The 25,849-nt window shown below is 33.2% G+C and overlaps 1 protein-coding gene across 2 annotated transcripts in view; it reads right to left on the minus strand.

The window, feature by feature from the left end:
• LOC130453057 (TGF-beta receptor type-1) overlaps nucleotides 1-25,849 on the minus strand; it is a 49,911-nt gene that overhangs the window by 17,291 nt on the left and 6,771 nt on the right. Inside the window, exons 3-4 of one of the 2 annotated variants that reach the window (XM_056792649.1) lie at nucleotides 7,381-7,553; nucleotides 1,440-1,685 (exon numbers count right to left, since the gene is read on the minus strand). In XM_056792649.1, the coding sequence (XP_056648627.1) occupies nucleotides 1,440-1,685; nucleotides 7,381-7,553 (419 nt within the window). Of the gene's footprint in view, nucleotides 1-1,439; nucleotides 1,686-7,380; nucleotides 7,554-12,442; nucleotides 12,589-25,849 lie in introns of both variants that reach the window. The other variant, XM_056792651.1, reaches the window with a different exon arrangement.

Raw genomic sequence — 25,849 nt, forward strand, 5'->3', positions numbered from 1 at the left:
CTCTTAAACTCAAACGTGTTAGCAAAAAATCGATTTATGCAATTCCATCAATCGCAAATCACTGACAATAAAACTGAACACGAAATGTTATTTAGTTTCAAAATCATATAAACCACCCCTTAGAAACTTGTTCTGCTCAAGCAGACACCGTATTGCTACAAGGCCAGAGTCAGCGAGAAGTGGCCAATGCGATGAACAAGAGTCAGTCTACTGTTTCCAAAATTTACCGTCGTTACCAAGAAACTGGTAACTTTTATCTAAGATGTACCATCGAGAAAGATGACTGATTTATTCAGAGAAAAGCGAGAAGTGACTATGACTGGCTGTACAGTCAGAAGAAGACTTAAAGCAGCTAACCTTGAGATAAAAAAACAGTTCACCGAAGGCGGCTCTCAATTTGGCCATTGATTCGCGTGCCATGTGGCATGTGGCACCGTCTTGTTGAAGCCACATGTCAGACATGTCCAATTCTTCCATTTCGGGCAAAAAAAATCGTTAATCATCACACGGTAGTGCTCGCCATTCACAGTAACGTCCAAGCCATCGTCGCTTTTGAAGAAATACGGCCCGATGATGACACCAGCCCATAATCCACACCAAACAGTCACTTTTCGGGATGCATTCCAATGATTCTGGCTAGTCTTCACTCCAGAGGCGGCAATTTTGCTTGTTGTCGTATCCATTAAACTAGAAATGAGCTTCGTCGCTGAACACAATTTTTCGAATAAAAAGTAGATCTTCCTCCAACTTTGCCAGCGTCCATTTACCAAATGTTAGATGTTGTGAGAGATAGTGCGGCTTCAATTCTTGCACCAGCCGTATCTTATAAGGTTTTTCACCCAAAGCCATTCACAAAATTTTCCACGTAGTGGAGTAACAGAGACCCAATTGCTTCGAACAGCGGCGAATCGACATTTCACGATCATCAGTAACACTGGCGGATACAGCAGCAATATTCTCTTCGGTTCTCACTGTACGTTTGTGTGTTAGTGGTTTAATGTCCAATAGTGTAAACTGGGTTCGAAATTTAGTCACAAGCTTCCGAATAGTTCTCTCAGTAAGCCAACCAAACAGGCCCATAAATTGGAAGAAGTGGGCGATACACTTAACCGAGCATGAATTTTGATAGTAAAATTCAATAATTTGCAAGCTTTGTTCGTTCGTAAGTCGATTCATGATTAAATAATAGACCAAACTGAACAAGTTTGACAATGACACAAGACGCGTGATCTGTCAAAAATAATGTTGCCAAAAAGATAGCAGCAAAAAATCACTCATGATAAGAAAATTCGTTATCAAGGAAAGTGAAAATTCTTCATAGTGTTAAATCTCATTAGACTTATTAGAATCCAAATCTCCTCTAGATTGAACTGAGATATTTTTTTTTAAATAGAAATCAAAAGAAAATATTTTCATAGCATCAAATAATTTCAACTTACCAGAGCCGCTTCCACTAGTCGTCATTTCAATCATGTGTTTCAAACTAACACCTTTGTTGAGTATCGGGTGATCGGGAGCTTCTATACTATCATCAACGTGTTTTAGATGATGATGCATTCCTCTTCTCTGATGGGATGTATGGAAAAAGTATGCTGCTCCGATAATTATGCATATTATTAAAGTGGGGATGACAATTGCGGCAGCAATTTCCAAAGAAGTAAATTCCGTCGATGTTTTTTCAGTGACTGAAATATTAATTCTGATTATTTCACTTTTTTTATACAAATAGTGTCCATGCAGTCATTCGGGAGCAAATAGTTAACATCAAAATAATTTTTGTTGAACGTAAGCTCGTTTTTGAGTTGTAGGCCCCTAAAATTTGAAAATAAAAACATAACGTAAATAATATTTCTATCAGATGTTTCGAAAACCACGCGCTTGTCTCTAGCATCACCTCTTCATATAAATGCCATTTTTTTTGGTTCGAGAACAAAAAATAGTTAAAGATAGCTAGATCAGGTGAATGTGATGTATGAGGCAATTAAGTGCAACGAAATTTGTTTGATTTTTCTGTAACAATAGTGGACAAAAGAGAACGCGTCTTTTTTTCAACAAATGCTGTCGTTTTATCTAAAATTCGGCTTAAAAAGGTGTCAGCTATTCATCAATAACGAATAAAACTTTCGAATCGTCCTCGTATAATGTTAGTGATCGAATAGTAGATAGAGAGACCAATATAAAGAAGTTGAAACAGGTAAAGGCACTTCTGGAAAACTATAATAAAAGAAAATGTTTGAATGCATCAACTTAAGTAGGAATAATCTACGAATATTAATATGTAGTAGTTTTGTCGGTGGATAGCCGTCTCAATGGTGAACTGAAGACGCTAGGCTTGATAGAGAAACAACATGTTCATATTCTCTCGAAGTGTAAGAGAGTGGAACTCCAGAGGACTACATCTGGGAGTTTATGAAATAGTTAATCCCACATCTTGAACTGAGCAGCAGGAAATTAGAGCACAAGGATCCTTTTACTCGCAGTGTATGAAACCCTGAATTATAATATACAAACGAGGGTTGTCCTAACAAAGAAACAAGACATTCCTATTCCTCCAAATAATATTGAGGATGTTTAATATAAACCCATCTACAAAAGTATTTGCAAGAGCGATTTGATAGGCAGATGTGGCTCATGAATACTGAGTTCGCCTGGAGACGCCTAGAAAGTCACTTTACCTTTCTTTTGGATAAGTAAAAACCTGTGAAATCAATAACCTACTGAAGTTCAAGACCAATATACACAGGTATCTTTACTCTGCAAACACCACTCGGTTATAATAGGATTTACTCTCTTCTGCTTGATTTTCATATGAAAAATGCGTCAACAATGTCTTCCTCGAGGTCAATCTAAAAAGAACTTTGAAAATTCAAATTTCAAATCTAAAAAACGTAGGATTGAAGATTTAGTGATCGCGAAGTCAGCAAGTTCATCAAAAGTGCTGAAATTGCAAATTGTTTGTGTAGTTGTAGAAAATGTAATTAGAAAAAGCTTTGAAACTTCTGAAAAAAAACCTGTCATGTTATTTTTGGGGGTGGACAGTTGTCTAGTGACGAAGCATTAGCTTTTACAAACTAGGGTGGAAGTGGGACTTAAAGTATCGATTAAATACAATTTTAATTTTTTTAATGAAATTAAAGCTTATAAATAATCGATTAAGGCATAATTGTTCAAGAAAACACCTAAAAATCATAGAATGCCGTAGAATAAAATGTTTTTGTGAATTTAGCTTATACATACTAAGCGACTCACTCTGGATTGGCTTCCCTCCAAGGTAAATAATGAAAAAAATTATCGCTTCAATAAACGCATATAACCACCTCGTATTTTCATTTCGAAGCTTTATTGACTTAAAACTTAAAATTTACGTTCAACGTAATTTTGATTTTTACTATACGATCCCGTATTTTCTGTACTTACTTCGTATAATATGGAAGTTTGAATGAATTGAGTTATTAAACATTTAAAATACTGAAAATTAAATCATGAACATCAGATTCATTCAAATATTTAATAATAAACACTAATATTGTTTATTATACGAGAGTTATACTATATTTTCCCATTTTCAAATTGTAATCTACAAGATGCTAATATTGATAGTTTTCCAATTAAAATTCAAGGTTGCCAAACTTACACATTTTTCCTCGAAAACTTGAATTGAGACCAATGCACTCTACTGTCACATTTAAAAACTGAACTGTTCCAATTGCGGTAGCACAATACTTTCGTAATTGGAAAACTAGTACTATAGAGAAAAATCTATGTATACAAAGTGGAAATTTTATGAGATTGTGGAAAATACTTTTTCGTGAAAATACCCTATATATTGGTCTTTATTTTGAAGCTACCCAATGAATTAATTTCAATTTATCTAAATGCATATACGAGGATGGTCCCAGCAGTACTTGGCTCGACCTAGAGATGGCGGTATTAACTTGAAAGGCCTTAGCCCAACCCATATAAAAGTTGAACAAGGTTCTACTCTGGTTGAAACTGCTCACAAAGAAACAAAAACAGCGTCGCACACTGGGGCAAAAAACGAATCACACTTCGCAATTCACACTTGGAGGGAGCACAATAATGGCGGACATGTTTACGTGGCTGTAGCACAACGCCGACTGACGCATGACTTTCAAAAATGGCGGAGTGTTGCACAGAGCGATCGGAGGTTTAAGAAAACGGCCCTCGTACATTTTGGGGTACGAAGAGGTAAACAACTATTTTTTCAGTGACAGAGTGTTGTTTAATTGAACCCAAAATCTGTTCAGAGTGTTTGGTTGGGAACAAATAGACTCACGGTCCCGATCTAGCGACCAGTGATATGTTCATTTACATAAAAATCGAAGAGCTTAAACGAATGTGTCGGGGGTAGAATTGGGAGATGGAATTCAAAAGCAAATTGGTATGGCGATATGACAAGTACCTTAATATTGGTATTACTTTGAAAAATAGATTAAAGTACAGGCTTTCAGGGTAATAATGAAATTACTGAAAAATGTCCACCCGCTTTTTACCTCAAAACAATATTTACTTTAACATTTTTTTCGGAAATACACAAATTTACAAGGTGTTTCTTTAAAAATAATTCTACAATTTTCACTAGTGATTTCCACAATGTATTCATGTGACAACCGCTAAAAACACTTTTTTGGTTAGGAATGTTTTTATACTTTCCACAAGTACTTAGCACTGAATTATAGGAAATGAAAATAGGGAAAATATAAAGATAACCAACTTTAAAAGATTATTTTTTAATTAGTCTACAAACACTACAAGCAAAAGCAGAACTTTTAGAGGAAATTTCGTACAAACAGTTACAAAAATTATCTCTAAAAGTTAGGAAATGAAAGATTAATCAGAAGCGGTCTGTCGGTTAAAGAACATGCAGAAATTTACAAAAAAAAACAGCAAATACAACCTTAAATTAATGTACATATCATGTTGATTATATCCTAAATCGAATGAACCCTGAAAAAATATGTATAAATAATTCAATTGCAGACAATAACACACATTTCTGGCCCATATCACAAATTCAACATTCCGTGTATGCAGAAAATGTCAAAAACCAAATTATTACCTCAGACGTCGGGGACTGTTATTTCATTGTGCCTTAAGATTGAAATTTCTATAATACATGAAAATACAATTCGATATTTATCAAATTGAGAAAAACGAGAATAGAAAATACAATGTTGGTAAAGGGCATTTTGTCTAAAATTTGGAAAAATTCGGAAATAAAATAAAAAAGATTTGATTCTATTTAAAGATAACAAAGTAGTCGTCATCTTTCGATATAACCACATGACCTCAGCGTCATCCAAAAAACTCGTTTATTCAAATCCTGCAGTTCTTTCTCATCCCCAATTAAATCGTCAATATCTGACGACAGGTGGCGCGATTCAAATACAATTGACTCCCGATTATTTTGATCGTCAACCGACGTTCTCGGATTCTGTTAGTTCCATTGCTTGGTTCATATTCCACCGAGGATGGCAGGTGCTTTAAACCATCGATGTACTAAGACCTGTTGTTCCGCCAAAGTGTGAAGCAAAATCTGAATCTTTGCTCGATGTTAATATCATTTGTAAAGCGTACTTCAAATTTAGCTACGCGCAACTTACTGATTATCCCCTCCAAGCCGTATTGAACGGGAGTCTCATTACTTAATTTTCGCGCCTAGTATTTCTTATTTGGAATTACCCCACGAGCGATACAAAACTTTATTTAAAGTGTCGTATTCGAAAATGAAATTGACCAGATTTTTCAATTTCTCATAATATTTAGTAGAAGGAAGATATCCAGGTTTAAAATTAACACCCTGTGGAAGTTTTGGAGGAATAATTTGGTTTTTGACTTTACAAAATGACGCACAATAATTGTTTTTGTAGTAGAAAAATTTTATTATATAAAAAGCAGATTTATTCACCAATGTTTCTGGAAGACTCAGATATTCATTTTGATGGATTCATATGTGTTTATACAGCGTGATCATAAAGTAACTTGCTGAGAATTCTTTTAGGTTTATGAAACAATGTTGAAAGAATTTTTTTGCATAAATCGAATGGAAACATATATAATACACACTAAAAACCTTAAAAACATTGGATGTACCATGGATAAATTTTTGGATATTTTCTCTACATAGTACACTGGATGTTTTTGGCTGATACCCTTTTTACATTTACCTCGAATACTCACATTACTCGCAAAAATTGTTACACGTGTAGCACGTGTGTGGTGACGAAGCACGGCACGTAGTTTTGTAACCTACATGACGCAGCGCGACCTGACACGACACGTGTGACTTACAGACGTGTCCCGCTGTAGTAAACGACATAATTTGCTGTACCACACGTGTGGGTGACTAGCAAGTTAATTTTTTTAAGAAAAAAATGACAGAAAAAAAGTTAATAGAGGCGATAGGGGAACACGAAGACGAAACTCTCAATATGCGGATCACCACGCAGCATGTGTAGCGTGTACGAGTCGTGTCACGCGTTATAGTTGTCTTTATCATCGAGGATACATTTTTCAGCTAGATCATCCACTACCCAACATCACTGAGTCATTATTGAGTCTTTGTATCATCGATTTCGAAGGCGCTGATTTCTATTATCTACTTTGTGATTGTCACACATAAGGTTCGTTCCAACCCATCAAAAAAACCGTCCTTTGTACGGTGACGATTCTGCGCAATAGAGATTACGTGTTCCAACCGGGCGGTTATCGTTATACGTTTTCAAGACGGTCTTTTCGATACTTGGTTGAAAGTACTGTTACAAGAACCATGCATAGCCGAAGATTGCGCAGAAAATATCTATAAACGCTTCCGATAACCGTTCCTAGAACGGTCAAAACTAGCAGGTTGCAACAAACCTATATATTCCGAATAATTTAGGCCCATTAGTTCTATCAAGTACCATCGAGGGCACTGGTATCGAAAACCCAATGCATAACAACTAAGTTTGCATTTCTTCTTAGGGTATGTTCTGTGGATAGAACCAAATGGAGAAGAATTATTACCAACACATCTATAGTAGAAAAGATTGAGGTCAAGTTGATGAGTAAGTAAGTTTATGCAAAACTGAAAATATATTCAATAATATATTGATACGATTATTTTGGAGTTACTTATATAAATTACCAGAATAATTACACAAAACTTTTTTTCGTAAACCTACCAGAAATCGAAAGTTAATTATGAATATATTGTATTTCTGAATATCACTTAGTCTTACAGGTGTTAAAAAAGGCATTCAACATACAATAAAGCTTGTTGATATTTCTTGTACATTTGGGAATGGACCAGTTTGGACATACAATATACCTACATTTAATTATATTAACCCCCATTCTTTTAATTGAATTTTATCTAACCTGTTATGAATGACAAGACATTATTGCTACAAAAATCTCTATCGTTACAACAGTACGAAGACATTGCGGTATATTCTGGATTATTTTGCGCGTCATGTATGCTATCATTGCAATATTGTATACTTCTATTCGTGTGCACGATAATTTCGGGAATACTTGGAATGCCCAAGCACCTATAAAAAACACCAATAGTCAGATTTGTGAGTATTTAGAAGCAGGATAAAGTCTCTGGATTCATCCACCACCTCCGAAAGCTGAGGAAAATTTACAATAAATAATCTGAAACGTCCATTATTTTTAACCGACAAATAAAAACAGATTATAAAATATTGGTTTGAGAAGCTCATTATATACTTATAATGATATAATGAAGCTAAAAACGGTTGTACATCAGTTGAAAAAAACTTTCGCTGCGAAGACTACTGAAATGTTGAGCCACAATTTCCGCAAGGAATTTTCCAAATCTAAAGTCTATTTATCGAAGAAAAATAGTAAACCAAAATAATGATCAGTGCGTGATTAGCACGTGAACATCCCTGTCCCCTTAGTCCAAATCAGGGGCACTATACTATACCACAAATAAAAAGCTGCGTGGCAAGGGAGAACGCCGCATCGCTGCATAAGCTCCTAGATCACGTCTAGTAAAGGGACGACATCGCATTATCGTACTGCAGTGAGATTATGTGGCGGTTCTTGCTAAACATTTCATAAATATAGATTTGTCAGTTTTACAGAAACCGCCATCTAGATGACATAAAGCAAACAAATATTCGCATAAATCTTCCTGTAACTTGATTTCGTGATGTTTACCTCCAATTTTTAGAGACTTCTTCTTCACAAGTAGACTTGTCGTGTATCGTGTATCGGAGCTTTTTTAATGACTTTTCCAAATCTTTTGGGGTCATATGCACATTCTAATATAAAAGTTGTTCATTAGAACTTAGAGAGTAGTAGGTATAGTAGATCGATGTACAAAAACGCCGGTCTGGTCAAATACATAAAGGTAGTCGTTCATGGTTTCTTAAACTAGAAGACAATGTTGATTTACAACGCATCGACCCATTGCTCTTGAATATTAGGTAAAAAAGTTAATCCAGCAATGTTGCAATCACCCCATAGTCTCGATGTTGCCTTCAGCGACTTTTTATTGAATGAATTAATTGTATCGTAGAGAATATCAAGTTTAGTATATACAGGGTGTCCCAAGGCGAGTTAAAACTATCTGTATATGGCAAAATACTTATAGTAAAAAGATGAAAATTTATAAGTTTATAAGTTTAAAAACTTTTATCGAAAAATGCATACTTTTTGAGTTATTAATTTTTTTATAAAAAAAATTATTTTTTACGAGGATACCCTTAAAGATATAAAAATGGTTTCTGTTCGGTTGCTTTTAGCAAGGTTAGACGTATTTGCATCTATATTGAAAAATTTGTCATTTTATACAGGGTGTGTATAAAAAGTGTTTTACTTCATAAATATCAAATTTCTTTATTTTTTTAAATAGGTCCACCCGGTTTTTTCTATTTTAATGCGTTCAGGGGTAAAAAATAAGGCAAAATCATGCATTCTTTCCTATACCTAAGCCTTACCGTTATCCAAATATTAAATGTTTTATGTAAATTTTTAGAGATGCAGGTGTGGTCTAAATTTTATTTGGACCCATTGATACAAGCACTGAAAAATAAACAAGTATTTTTTCTGCCTTGTCAAGGTCTGTAAAAAAAATTAAATCAAATTGTATTTACTAATCCTATTCCAACTTTTAGTCGATTCCGAGATATTTGAGGTTTTAAATTATTATTGTATTTTTGAACAAGTTTTAATTTTTTATGTATACTTTTAGTAGCCTTTGTAATAAATGCCACTTATTTAACTGTCATTAGTCAATTGTTAATACAAAGTTAAGCTTTGAACATTTTTAATACACACCCTTTATAAAATGGAAAACAGAAACCATATACATATCTTTAAGGGTATTCTCGTAAAAAAATAATTTATAAGGGTTTGCAATAGTCAAAATTTTTATAAAAAAATTAATAACTCAAAAAGTATGGATTTTTCGAAAAAAGTTTTTAGACAAAAGTACACTAAAATTTTACGTATATTTCAAAAATTATTAATATACAGGGTGTTCCATTCCAAACAACAAAGTTACAGTCGGTCATCTTTGAAAATATTTCAGTTAAAAAGATCGTATCCTAAAACCCAAACGTAGAAATTTTCATGATTTCACTACAAGTATTTTGCTATGTACAGATAGTTTTGACTCGTCATGGGACGAATATACAAACTTCGCCCAAACGCTAAATTCAAATAGAAATATTTCATAATTGCATCTTACGATGGTAATAACAAAAATAAATTAGTAAAGATGATAAACAGATAACCAAAATAACAAACAACCTTATCTATTATTTACAAAACTATATAGTATAATTCTTAAGATAAAAATATGTTATAACAATATAAACTTTGGTGAAAAAACAATCTACAGGAGTATAATATAAGAAAGAATGATTTATTTATAAATTCAAGGGAAGATATAATTTAACTGGACTATGTAGATCTCGTAATCCGTCTGGTTTATTTCCTATTTTAATTTGAAACATTTCAAACGGCAGCGCGTAGCTTGTAAACATTGGATATATTTTTTGTTTTTAGAATCAAAAAGATTTCAGATACAAAAAAAATTTGTAATCATATTTTTTTATCTACGATTTAAATAAACAAAGCTGTTGACTACAAATCTGCGAAACTATTCTACTAATATCTTAAAATATTACAGAGAGAAAGCTTATCTACTATAACAATGGGTGACTCAATAACCACTAGCGAATGTTTTTAGTTTTGAAATCCTCAATTTATCATCTTTCGTTAGTTCTAAATAAAATAATAAAATAAATACGAGGACGGTTTGATGTAAAAAGGACTTTTTCATGGAAAAATTACGGCAATATGAAAAAAATCTCCTAATTTCACACCATAATTCCCCTTTGTGTATAGCCCATGGGTCGAACAGACTCCAACAGTCATTTCCAAATGTTTTCTTTGATAAAAACAGTTTTTAGGAATATTTCTCTTATATCTAAATTCAGATGGTACTCCTGTGATATGTTGGCACTATTGCCGCCATTAGTCAGTCTGTTACTCTCCTGTCTATAAGGTCAACAACCTCCCTTGGGGTCTGCTGAACCTCAGTGTAAAATTCCCGCGTGTTGCGAATTTTTTTATATGGGAGTTTTATTCACGTGTTACGATTTCGCAAAAATTTAGATATACCTTGTATAATTTACGAGATGTACGTTGAAACACATTATTTTTTGATAAAATAGTATAAAAGCTCGGAACAATACAAACGTAGTAAAGTTTTTTTTTTGGAAATATTCATTCCTGTGAACATTAATTTTATCAGAGAAGTTAAACAAGAGGAGATGTCATGCGAACGTCTTAAATATATCTGGGTACTGGATAAGTGTATTTACGTCATCTCTTTGAGATGACTCAAACATGCGTGCCACCATGACCAAGTAACTATCATCATTAAGAACATACTGAACACACTGTTTACACCAACACTCACAATTACACTGTCTGACGCTCGTTTCGATAACCAAGTTAACGTCTTCAGAGACTAAAAAAGTTTAGTTTACCTTCAGTCTTTGACGATAACTTGGATATCGAACAATTAATTCCAAAATTGGAAAACAAATAAATCAGAAAGTGTTGTTATGAATCTCTCGTTGGCGTTACGTTCGAATTTCGCATTGGAAACTAGTTATGAAATTTTCGACTTTCCTTTGTCGCTGAGGCGCTATTTGGACCAATAAGAAATGTCTTTCCACATAACCTCAAAATATTTTTCGTATTCAGACATTACCATTTTCAATGGTAGAAAAAAGATCCCGTCTCTATTTCATTTGGTATTAGCAAAGGTAGCAAGGTTCACTGGAATTTTGCGCCTCTATATTTTGATAAAATTAAAAAGATAACGACTATTCAAAGTGTGCTCAATAAATAGGGTTATAAAAAAAGGGGACGCCTATAATATTAAATAAATATAAAAGTCCAAGATCCCGAGAAATTGTTCAAGTATACTAGGATGAGATAACCAATCTTTGAGAAACTGCTTGATCAAATAAGACACAAAGCAGATGGAATATCGATCGAAAAGAAGCTTTACAGTACAGTATAGATTTAATTATATTTTCTAAACTATACATTCGAACGAATTTTTAATGGATAATTACGTATGTCCATGCCCGATGATTAACAATCTCGTAACTTTTACAGATACAACCTGTACAATCTAATAGCAAATAGCAAAAATGAATTTTTCAATCGATTTCGCATCTTTAAAGGCATATATAACTCAGAAACGAGGGGTTCAAACTGGTACAAATAAGAAATGAACCGTGAACTGCGATATACCTACGACAAATCCTGAAGCGCTTCATAAACTTAGATTTTTGCAGATCCTCTAAAGTGTTCCGGACACCTTGTATATAAAATATATCTATTTTATTTTGAATACTTTTATTTTGTTAGATATTATCAGTCGTATGACGTGGCTACACGTTTTCGTTGGCTAGGCGTTGGGACGCGAGCATCGAACATAAAAATTGGCGATCTCCCAGCGCGAACTTGAACGCGAGCGCGATCGTATAAACTGACCCTTAGGAAAATCAAAATAATTGAAAGCAAATCAAAAAAAGATAAGAATTTGGTCCGATTTAAGATGGCACCTTCCATGAAAGTGTCATTCTTCTTATAGTGATATATTTAAGACGTATGTGATTACAATATAAAGCCCAAGTTACATCGCTAGATCCTGGTTGCTCCGATCATACCTCTTTATATTATAGTACATGAAGAGCCTATGAATTACTGTACTTTTACCAAATTCGCTAGACGGTTATTTTATCACGCCATTTGTTTATTAAGAAAGGCATTCTTATGTTAGGCAGGCAGTGCTTTAAAAGAGAATAAAAGAAGAAGTGTATGTACAATAGATAGTAGAGCTAAATTGTGAAAAGTGCGGGAAGAGCTACGACGTGTTTACCTTCTGGTCTCGGTATAGGTGGTACCAAGCGTACGTTGCAAAAATCTTCGGATTTGCAGCACTCCATTATATACGTAGTATTTAGAGAATTCTGATGACAGAACATTGGATTATGAACGGGAAGCGAGAGGTTCGGATCCAGGCACCTAAATTTGACGAGTTTCTTTTTGAAGGTATTTAATTGATTACATAACACATATTTCTTCGAAAAAATTATAGAATTTTGTCTGATAACAATAAAATTCCAATACTGGTTTTAATAATTTCGATTTAAATGCAATTTTGATTTGTGATTTTACCAGATTATCATAAAAATACGACCATTTCTTACTGTTCATATTCATATTCATAGTATTTACATTTCAGTCATTGAGATGGAGCCGTGGACGCTACACTAATGCTTGTACGTTTATGACAGTTTTGTGTATTTGTCGACAAAATTGTATGAACAATTCGTCTTACCGTACTTGTGCTCATTTAAAACGCTGCTTAATGCCTCTGAATAGAGCGGCGTGGGCTTCTGCCAAAGGCTTACTCGTTGGATGTTCTCCGAAGTGCTCGCAGTTCGTTGGGGACCCGGTGGTTTTTTCTTCAATATTGATCCATTTGTTCGAAAGTTGTTTACCCATCGCAATATTGTGTTACGAGAAGGGACACTTGCATTACGATGGATATTAAACTGACGGCAAAAAACTCGCTAAACAGCAGTTACGGATTCGTCATTTCGCACAAAACTGTCATACGCGTACTAGCGTTGGTCTAACGTCCACGGCTCGATCTCAATGACTGAAATGTAAATGCTATGAATGAATGAATGAAACGTTAGATGCCAGTCACGTGTCCCTCCCACCATGAGCGCCCGTGTAAAACCCACTTCAAAAACATCCGGTTCCCGTGAATGACCCTGTATAATATTTTGATATTGTCTAAGGCAGAATAATATATTTAGATAAATTAAGATAAGAATATGCCAACAGCTGTTTAAATATAAAACGTTTGCTGTTCAATCAAGTAGATTCAATTAATTTAATAATACTAAGGTCAATATATCAGAAACGAACCTTAAGGACTAAATAGTAAATCACGTAACAAGTCCGGAAAGCAGATATGGCAAGCTTCTGCAAGTCCGAAAAAACAGTTTCCGGTCGTGTTAAGTAAATTATTTTTTCTACGTCCGTTATAATATTCATGTTTTTTTCATTCATTTGCATTTGTCATTTTTAACCGCAATTATAAAATTGTTTTATCAAAATAGTGGGATGTAAAGGCTTTCTTTCTTTCTTTCTCATGTCAATTCGTTTCTCCGAAAAACTGTCACACTTTTATTTCTTGAGATTCGTTCAATAAAATCCATTTTGTGTCTAATTAAAATATGTGTAGTATTATTATTAGTGATTGAGAGTAATAGTGAAGAAAATTTAAGCTGCACACCAGAAGATGTTGAATCGGCAACTGCAGCCACTATGAATCTTCTCCCTCGAAATCCAGTATTTAAAGGAATTTAATTAATTTATGGAAGGGTGTACTGAAAAAGGCATTAACAGCTTTACAGAAAGATTGTTACTAGCTTACTTTGAAACTAAATTCAAAATGTGGAAGTCTTCAACACTTTGGTTGACTTATTTAAAACTGAAAGGCACCCTAATGGTAAATAACGACGTCGACATTAGTAAATACTCGAAACTCATTACATATTTGAAAAATAAATCAGTTGGCTATAGACACAAAAAACCCAAAACATTTGTCCGTGACTTTTGAAATTCATAAGTTTCTATTGCAAGCTCCAGACGATCATTATCTCATGCGTAAGGTGTGACAGCCAAAAAATTTAATCTAAGCTTAGATGTTATTTGTAACATCTTTCAAGTTTCTCTAATATCCGGAATCGTAGGGGCCCTGTGGAGGGAGGATTTATATAAAATGGAATGTAACGATATTAATAATATCGGAAATGTTTTAATTATCACAGTACCCGATACAAAAACTCATGACCCACAAATGACCAAAAAGATCATTTCTTTTTGCAGTTTAGAAGTGGAAAATGCAAAACTCAAGTTGTAGGTATCAATAACTTTTCAAAAATTTCCTCGTTTATCGCAACGTATTTGAATTTAGCTAATTCAAAAAACTACTCTCGATGCTCTTCGGCATCTCTAATAGTGGATTTCGGTGGTGATATAATTCAACTAAAGAAGCACCGTGGGTTAAAGAAGCGTGGTGGGTGGAAATCCAACACAGTTGTGGAGGGTTAAATAGAAGACTCAATAAAAAACGAAATGGACTCCACAGTGAAAATTTTAACGGGAACTAGTTCGATTTCAAGAAACATTGTAAATGTTCAAGATCCTACCAATAATCCAATAAGTACTAATACAACTATAGACGATGTTATTTCTTTGAACTCGTTAATTGTTGCCAATTCAAGTACAAATAATAATGTAACTTCTTCTTCACTTCGAAATAATAACGCTCATAATTGTACTTTTAATATTACTATTACAAAATAAAAATTGATAAAAGTTTTATCGAATTTTTATTAGATTGCGGACGTAGAAAAATTTTTGTATGAAACTCGTGAGTAATGTAGCTTTTTTCACTCATAGGAATTGCCACACTATAACTATTTTCTGCAACTGTGTAGATTAAGTGTTAACATTAACATAAAAATAAGTAGATCACATTTTTTTATATTATTAATATTTATATACAATTGGGCTGGGGACAGTGACGAGGAAGAAGAAATTTTCATACAATTGGGTTTCCTCGATTTCCATATATCGTAAAGGTGGTTTTTAGGGATACAAACTGTTTAATATATCATAAATTGTGTATCAACGTTAATTTGACGTATTTACATTATACGCTTAACCCCCGGCAAAAGCTTAAACTGGTGGATCCACACGATACAGACTTTTGTTCGTACAGACTATGAAGTCGGAGTAAAAAATTTTACCCAAACATTTGGATAGAATGTCTGTACAGACTTTTCGTTCGAAAATACAATTTAAATTTCTTAGCTACGATAAATACGCAGACTTACATGCATACCCCGACTTTTGGATCGCACCGACATTTGTGTGTACTGTCTAGTTTGCAGAGACAAAATTCTATAGAATTTTATGGAAGTCTATATCGTGTGGATCCACCATAAAGTAGAGGGTAGACAAAACATGAATGCAAATTTTTATGCAAATCTATACCGTTTAATCAGTTAAATAACTGTTTAATAAGATGTTTATTTTTTTATTATATCTGCCATAAGGGGTGGTTGTTAGGGGCCAAACTGATTAATGAATGATAAATTATAATAAAAATTGGCAATTGACGTTTTATTTATCTGATACAAATATGATTTAAATTGATTATTATTGAGTGTACAATCTAAATTGAATTTTTTTTTCGAATAGGGGTCATTTTCACCTCAAAAAAAGCAACCCTCAGCAAATCGGTGCTATATGGGATAAATGAACTACATGGTATTATTTGGAAATTCCATCATATTCAGCCAACCACGGTCATGGCAAAAATATTAAAAATGCTGATAGGTTATAGCGAGAAAAAAATTGGTAACAAAACCTTTTTGAAAACTGTTCTGCTTTGTAAGCACTACAGGATAATTGAAACATTTTCTGAAAATCAAAACACGAACTGATTATACCAGTAGTGAACATTTCCAAAAATATGTATTTAGGAAATCCATCTATTTATTGTAAAAAAAGTATACCTGCACAGGGTCCTTCACCTTCACCGGAATCGATATGTATATGGGAAAGTACTGCGACTAGTGTTTTTAAAATTTGGTTGCATGGTTTTTCCGAAATACTCGTTTCAGCTAAAATAATTTCAATTTTCTTAAAATTCCGGAAGTGGACCCAAACATCGTTATTTTAAACGGAATGCTATGGTTTCGATGTCTAAAGTCCACCATTTTTTAATTATTTCACATTTTCAAAATTTTTGGACATATGCAGCCCTCAACTAAAAAAATTATATTTCTAAGCTTAAGTGATTCAGGTCTAATATTTTTGGGAATTGGACAAATAACACTTACAGCTTTTAAAATCTGTGAAAACCTTGACAAAAATGTATACAAGGTGTTCAAAAAATGGTACCGAATTTCGCTATCTAAAAACTTCGAATTGGCAACCCCCAATTTTTTCTTTAAATTAAGGAGACTTCGTGACAAATTCATATATCTCAAATTAACGGTTTTTATAGAAACCTGAAAAAACGGAAATCTTCATATTTTTTAATTGTCACCTGCCGATGGCGAACAACAAATAACAAAATTCATTTTGAGGACCGATGGATAACACATGATGGACCGCATCAATGGCCTCCCCGTTCACCGGATATCACCCCATCAGATTTTTTTCTTTGGGGTTATATAAAAGATATCGTGTATGTTTGGCCGCTAACTACAAAAGAAAACTGTCAGAAAAGAGTTCGGAATGCATTTCGAACTATTTCACCGCAAGAAATTCGAAATGCCACTCAAGACTTTGAGAAGAATCCATAAATATTTGGAAGTTGGGGGTAACCATTTCGAATATTTACTTAAGTTTAATTTTTAGTTTTGTTCTTCTCTTCTTAGTGTAGTATTTTTAAATATTTTTTAATTGACTAAAGTATTTTAATTTTTGATACGTTAACTTTTGTTATTCGTTGTTCTTTTAAGAGTCCTTTTAAGTCCTTTTAATTTAAAGCGTGGAATCAATGGTAAAGAGAAAAATGGAGGTTTTCGAAGTTTTTAGATAGCGAAATTCGGTACCATTTTCTGAACACCTTATATAAATTTTTGTCGAGGTTTTCACATATTTTGAAAGCTGTAAGTGTGATTTGTCCAAATCCCAAAAATATTAGACCAGACTCACTTAAACTTAGAAATATAATTTTTTTAGTGCATGTGTCTAAAAATTTCGAAAATGTAAAATAATTAAAAAATGGTGGACTTTAGGCATATGATACCTCATATAAAGTTATATTAAAATTTTGCGTAGATTCCAAAAATTTAATAAAAACCATAACATTTCGTTTGAAATAACGAAGTTTGGGTCTGAAACTGAAATTATTTTAGCTGAAACAAGCTTTTCGGAAAACCCATGCAAGCAAATTTTCAGAACACTAGTCCCAGTACTTTCTCCTATAAATATCGATTCAGCTCGTTGTGAAGGACCCTGTACTTTTTTAAAGAAATATCTCTTTTTTTCATTTGAAGAAAATAATTATTGGTAGATGTCGCTTGGAAGGTTGTTAGTACCAAAAACAAAACTGTTAAAAAAATTAAAAAAAAAACACAAGATGGGTAAAACGATAAACAATTAAGTTGTTATTAACACAAAGTGCAAATTGGTTTATACACCAGCCAAATTAGCCAAAAATAAAACAAGTTACGTTAAATCCAGAAGTTTATCGATGATCCATATGTTTAACAGATTGCGAGTTAGTGGAAACCTCTGGTTTTAAAGTAAACTGATCAAACTGGCTGGCATGGGATTTCACACAGTTACCTGAACTGATAATATTCAAGGAAGATAAAAGGGGTCGAAATTTTTCCTCTGCGTTACAAAAATCTGATTCTTTGCAGCAAATCTTTGCTTCAGTAGAAGTAGCTTTCTGGTGACACCAGCGAGGTTCTTCGGGTGGGAAAAACGAAACTTTGTCCAAACAACTAACATATTCGTTGTAAAAAATATATTAAAATTACAATGAACTTAAAAATGTTCAAAAAATTAAAGAAATAATAAAAACCAAATTGATTTTTTTATTAAAATAACCGTTCCGGGTTGTTCTATATAGACAAATACAAAAATTCTCTAAAATTAATAACAATTTTAAACATTTTTTCCACAGGCCGTTCATTTATTAAATTGCAGTGGTCATAATATTGCATAGAACCAATAAAATGAGAGACAATTGAAATTTAAATATATTCTACCGAACATATATGTGACCTGGACACTGCTTTCTGACACTGACCTGTTCAATTTGTCCCACAACAACTCAATCAGGTTTAGATCGGGCGACTACGATGGCCAAATCATTACTTTTATTACATTCTTCCTTTCCAATTCTTTCAAATTCTCTTTGTGCAGCTTCGAGGAATGCTTGGGATCGTTGTCCTGCTGGAAGATAAATTAATTATCTGCCGATAAGGCGCTGGCCAGAGCGTACTGCATTTTTTTTATTTTACCAGATCTCCAATCGCCCTGTTTGTTTATTTTACATACAGATCTAACATCCGTTTTTTTATCTGACCTACGTACAAGCACTCTTCTCTTAGACTCTCAAGCTTTGACTAATCGCTCCATAAAACTCTCTCCCACTCTTCATACCTCCAATTTTTATGTTTTTTAACCTACAGCAACCTCTTATTTTGACGTCGTAAATGATATTTCTTCACTACCACTGAATCTTATTCTGAAGTTGAGGTCAAATTCAGAGTTCGTAAACACGTTTTTGAATCCCGTGAATGAGCTCGTTGCCCCTTCTACCCCGCACTTGATTTCTACGTCTGATGACCAATTTTCACAGTTTCAGATAGTTAAACTTTGTCACCCATTCAATCCTTTTACTATTGTATGATAGTTTTAGATTCTGGAACTCATCTAATTTGCGGGAGATTACTGGGAATTGTTTCTTTTTTGATAGCCGACTTAGTATTCCAACTATGTCCATGAGCCTTTGGAGATCATTCATGTTATCTGCTATTAGCGACCATGTGCCATTTACTTTGATACCTTCACTATCATCATTAGCATCTATTGATAAAATGATTCTCGAAGACCAACTATAACAAAATGTACGCAAAGAATCTTTAATGCATTTTGAATAGTGTGCTTCGAGGAAAGTTTGACTGAATTTAATTAAATTAATTTAGATGAACAAAATAAACTGCAGTCTCTTTTTTGATTTAAATGTTTCATGCAATATTAATATGAACCACTGTATAAGTAAGACGATGGTCTCAGAAGTTCCTGGACCAACAAAGGAAACACAAAAATTTTTTCAAGCGATGTCCAATTAGTTCGATACTGTTTTTATAATAAGAATCGTCAAGCACCTCAAAATAGTCATTAACACCTCTACGTTGTTGGAAAATCTTTGCCCACGGAGCCATCTTTTCATGTCTGGGAACCGAAAATAATCCGAGTGGGTTAAATAGAGGTATAGAGTGCATGTGGTAGCAATTCGAACTTAAATTCATTAATTATGGCCACTGCAATAACAGATGTGTGAGCTGGTGCATTGTTTTGATGAAATAACACTTTCTTCTTAGCCAAATGCAGCCGTTTTGGCTTGATTTCTTTGCTCAAACGTTGAAATAAGTTCGCATAATACTTTCTGTTGATAGTTTTTCCTTTTTCAAGATAGTCAATGAAAATCATCCCACATGCATCCCAAAAAATCGACGCCACGACCTTGCTTTTAGATGGAACGGTCTTTTTCTTTATTGGAGCCGGTTCTCCCTTTTCAGTCCATTTTTTTGGTTGTTTTTTGTTTCGGGTGTAAAGTAATAGAGCCACGTCTCATTTCTATGAAACACTCGGAAACATCTTCAAGTCGCTGTTTTTGTTCCTTTACGAGCAAATCGGCACCCATTGTGCGTTCAGCTTTCTCATGTCCAAATTTTGCGATGTAGCGTACTTTTTGGAATGCCTACTAAGTCTGCTAGCTCGTGCAATTCCAGTTAACGATCATCCAATACCGCTTTGTGGATTTTCTTCAACATTACTGGAGGCGCCACCTCATTTGGTCGACCACTACGATGCTGGTCTTCGTAGGTCGTAGGGCCTCGTTTGAAATCTGCTATCCAATATTTTACCATTGATAACGAAAGAGCAGTCTCCCCATAACGATGACCAATTTTTCCCATGTCTACCAAACAAATACTAAACAACGTGGCTTCCTCAAACATAAGTTGTATAGGTCAGGTCAGGTACTTCTGGGACATTCCTTGTAATATTTATTTTTGTTAGTTGAAATATAACAAAAAAAAATTTTTGTCTTGATATTTTATCGTATAATGTCCCCTTTATATGAAAATTCGTTTAAAATAACATACCAAAATTGACGTTTTATACCTATTTCGGTCTTTATTAAAATATTTTCATTTTTATACGTAATTTTAAACTAAAAACAAAAAAAGACCTAAAATCATCATGAAAAACATAAAAAAGTTCTAAGAAGTAAAAAGTTATTAAACTTATTAACTTTTATAAACGGGGAGCTGGCTACAAAAATCAGGGTCGCTAAGGTGCGCGTCATTTCAGCTTGTAAACTGGCGGACCCAACTTAGTACATCACCAAACGCCACTTCTTAACACTTTCAATGCCGGCAACACGCCTACCGTGACCGTACTCTTATCTATGAGGTGCCACCGACACGCCTGCTGTGTCCTATCTTCTAAGAATTATTTCGGGTTGGGAATTCCCGGATATAACGCAGATAATTATTTGTTATAGGCCCGGTTATTTAGTCTACGCATTTTAGTAATACAGTTGTACGTGGTTTTTTATTTTCGTGAATCTGTGTTGTGAAAAGTTTGAGTAAGTGAAAAGTATTTTCAGAGTTGTTGAAATCACACGTGTTGGTTTTAACGAAATAGTAGGACAATATTTGACAACCATTTTGTTAGCTATGGAGGATTTCTGTGAACCATATACCTCGAAGAAGAGAACGGATGTTGAGTTCGAATTAACTCAAAGGAGTCAATCTAGTGATGAGGAATTATCAAGTGATGAAGAAGAAACAATAGCACAAGATGTTGATATTCAGCAAGATCGTATACAACAGGTGGATGTTGCCCTAGGACAAACTCGGTCAACAGGGCACCAAGAAGAGAACACATACCATTTGTAAGAGTACCAGGTTTGAAAATTAATGTTGAAAATAAGGTGTCTGTTGAATATTTTAACATTTTCGCTACGAATGAGTTTTATGAATTCATCATATAGAACACAAACAGATATGCAGTTGATATTCTTGCGCGTAGTGAAGGAACACAGAGCCGTAGACACAGTGGAAAGATGTTACTAGAGAAGAGTTGAAACGTGCGCAATACTTCAAAGTTTCTTGGGGCACCACGAGTCGTTACTCAGAATTGAGCAACTTTATCAAAACCTATAACGATTTCCAGAAAAATTGATCAAAATCAATTGATAATTTGCGCAGTAAATGAATTAAAAAAAATAGAAGCCCGTTTTTTGCGTTGTTGCGGCGGCTCGAGTAGGTGGAAAATGAGTAAGTGCTATAAAATCACGCGCGCGATAAAAAATGATTATATTCCAGCGAGTTTTCATCGTAACCTGATGTTTTTTTTAAATCTCTGGTAGCTCAAACAGATATTTTGATTAAAGACATCAAAAATAATTATCTATTAAACCGAATACGAAAAATTTTCATTTCAAATATACGCCGATTTACTTCAATTCTTCAAAAAAGTTTCGCGCGCGCACGTTATGAAGTTTTTCAGCCAATTTTTTCGTTCGGGAAAACCGGCTGTGGCCGCCAGTTTACCAGCTGAAATGGCGCGCACCTTACTGACACTGTTTTTTGTAGACAGCTCTGGGACTATTATTGCTTGTAAAGCAAATAGCATTGTTAATTTTTGGTACAATTTTTTTGCACAACTATTCAATAAACAATACCTGAACATATTTAAACAACGACAATTCAAACTTATTTTCTTTCGTAGTACCTAAAAGTCAAGGTTTCATGATTCCTTTAATTATTTCTTGGGAATATGGAGCACTAACCCAGGTTGACCCTGTGGTTCCAAGCTAATCAAGATACATATAAAAAAAATCCACAGAGTTAAATTTAAAATTTTCAAAATTCGACATCGAGTTCGGTTTCTATATTTTAATATACTAGATATTACAAGAATTTTTTGCATAATCGAATTATAAATTAGGTGCCTTAACCAGATTGAAATTTTATTGTTTGTAATTATTAAAAAACTGCCAATAGTGACACCACTACTTAAACAAGTCATCAAAATTTTATTACAAAATTATAACAAATTTATAGACTTCAATTTGAAACATTTTTCATCATTGATTTATCTGTCAATGAAATATTTTCGTTGCATTCACGCAGGTATATATTATTACTTACGAATACATAAAATTGTTAACATGTTCATTAGAATAAGCTTATAATAATTCCAAAACTGTTCAATCTTCAAAGGAAAAACAACTATATGACCTGGCTATATGACACGACGAATATTGAATTACATCTCCTCCAAAGAATACGAACCCAATTTACCTATTGTCAATATTCCATTCAATACATCTGGTAGCTCACAATTGCAAGAAGAGATCTATAATTCAACAACCAGTTTCGATCTCGTTGGATCTCATCAGCATTTCTAATCTGAACTGATATACAATCATGACAAAAATCACACAAATTAACTAGTATTAGAGTTAAAATTTTGATGAAAGCAATACATATTTCAATCTATATACCTGTGAATGCAATTAATAAACCTCAATAATTGATAATATTGAAAAAAAAATATTAGATTTATCATTGTGGTTTTTTAAAATTATATCTGGTAATAAAAAATATGGTTCAAAATATTCCGTCTTATCCTTTAAAGCAAAACATTACCACTGTCCATCAAAAAGATTAGTTGGTGAACTAATTTTGAAAAAATAAAGTATTTTTAGAACTGATCATCTGATCCAACAGAAGTTGTACCACTAGAGAGAACCTTATCACACCAAAACTAGTCCATGTGAGTCAAATAGATAGATTTTTGTTCGAACTTTTAATTGATAAAGATAAAAAGATTTTTTCATTTTGTAGGTACATATTTTTCATTGAAAATAAGTGCTGAAATCGATAAATTGACTAATTCTATGCAAGTTTTTTCTGAAAGTCAATACTTTTCGACTTATTCGCTAGTGAAATTGTCGATTTTCAGGCATAAAAACACGTTTTTAGATTGTTTTTCGCAAATAAGTGGAAAAATATGCACTTAATCGAAAAATATGTAATAACCAAAATTGTAGCTTATAAAAAAACAAAAAAAATCGTGGATTTACGATTTATGCAGACCCAATAAAAACGGAATTATTGCTTGTTGAACGTTGATTGGTATTTTCAAACCAAAATGGAATGTTTATACGCGTAATAACCGAAAACCAATGCATTTTTCGTAGAAAACTCATAAAAAATTATTTCAAAAATCCTTTATTTTTATTTTTTTTTAAAGTTCCTAGCATTAAAACTAAGCGAGTTATAAAGAAAATTATGTCGATTCCTATTTTTTCCACCCCATTTGACAAAAATCGTTGCCACTTTACAATTCGCTTTATTCGTGTTCTAATAATATGCTTTGAGCGTTTGAACCGTTTATTAAAGTACTTATTTTTGAAAAAAATTGAGCTTTAAATGAGAAAACTATTTTCCATAATTTACTGAAAATCGTCTTTTCTTTAAAATAACTCAAAAACTATTAATGTTACGCAAAATTTTGATCAGTAGAAAATTGTTTGTTCTTCTTTTCTGAAAATCTTGGCATTCTTTTTTGTAGGATAGAAATTGAGAAAGATATGGCCATTTAAAATTTGCTTCCGTTCACAATAGTACATTTTTGAGCCTTTTTATCATTAACCTTTTTAAAAATAAAATCTGAAAAAATTTTGTTAAGATGAGCTTGTAGCTCTTTAAAAAACCTACAAAATGCTTTTTGCTTAAAAAATAAGCGAATTATGGGGGAATAACCAAAAGCACATTTTTGTATAAATTATGACATGTATATTAATAAATTGATGATGTAAAAGATGTTGTACCACTAGAGAGCACCTCGACACACCAAAAATAGTCCATGGGGGTCAACTAATTAGATTTTTGTCAAACTTTTAATAAATATAAAAAGATTTTTCATCTTGTAGGTACATATATGGAGATATATCTTCTATTTTTTACTGCTACATCTTCAATTTGCACATCAGTAATGTCGTTTGAATTAAATTTTGAGAAAATCACCAAATATATAACAATTTTTGTTGCAATGCAAATTTTTTACGAGCATAGTCCAAGAAGTACTTGGCCTGACCAAGAGATGGAGGTTAAGTTAACCAAAAGTTGTTCCTTCCTTTCCCTCTACTCTGCCTTACATTATGTTCTGTAGCAGTAGATAATTGTCCTCGCGTAAGATGTGTCCTACGTAAGATGTTTTTCTTATCTTATTAATTGTCAACAGCTTTCTTTTGCGACCAATGTAGTACTTCGTCGTTGGTGATTCTGTCAGTCCAGGGTATCTTCAGGATACGTTTATAGAGCCACATCTCAAATGCCTCAAGTTTTGTTATTATTTGAGCTTTTAAGGTCCAGGTTTCCACTCTGTACAGCAGTACTGACCACACTAACATTCCGTGAATCATATTCTGACGTGGAGGTTTAGATTTCTGTTTGCAAACATCGACAAATGCCTTTTGAACCATTTCAATTCTAATTTTCATGTCTTCGCTGAGTGTCATAGAAATTGCACGATTTTTTTGTTCTTTGTTTATTTATATAACTGTCTTAAACAGTTTAACTTTAAAACAAATATCGAGAAAAATTTTGTTATATTTCTGAAAAGTGAGTTACATAACTCAATTCTTAACTTTGTAAAAACTATTTACTAACTTAAAATATAATTAAATGAAGTGGTTTCAATAAACTGACTACTGTTGGATGTCAAGACTATATAAAACACACTATGCATGTTTATGCTTTTTTAAATACTAATACTATTGTATACAAAAGCTATAACTAATTATATTTATGGTCGTCAGAGTCACATCAATACAAAAATAAGGGTAAGTAATTTGATAATTTAATGGAAATCCGAATGTCTAAGGGACATATGAAACTGCTTAAGTAAGACGTTGAGGACGATCAGTTTACAATAAATCTTAACGAATACAAAGTAAGTACAAGTTGAATAGGTAGATTTATGTTTTTTCACAGACAGATTAATATAAGACAGAAATTAGGTAATCTGAGAGACATATTGTATAACTTAATATATAGTTAACAGATCTAAAATGGTTCTGATCAGGAGTGGGGAGATAATTAGTGGCAGAAAATGTCTGTTTAATTGTGACCTGTAAAATATGACAACTTTGTTTAAACTACAGTTCAAACTATAGCTTAATGTCCAGTTTTATCGTAGGTTGTAAAATTGGCCCGAATTTTAAAATTTTACATCGATAAGTTTCTTATTTGATTATTACATAATTTTTCAATATTAAATCATCGTTTTTTCCGTCACAGAAAAAAATTTGCTATTATACACGGTGAAAATACTAGTTTCTCCTTTGTATAAATAACTATTTCATTCACATCATTTTCTTTTTTCATTTTCAGTGGTAGGTTTTGCATTAAAGAACCAAATACATATA

The sequence above is a fragment of the Diorhabda sublineata genome, chromosome 2, assembly GCF_026230105.1.
Source record: "Diorhabda sublineata isolate icDioSubl1.1 chromosome 2, icDioSubl1.1, whole genome shotgun sequence".
NCBI lineage: Eukaryota > Metazoa > Arthropoda > Insecta > Coleoptera > Chrysomelidae > Diorhabda > Diorhabda sublineata.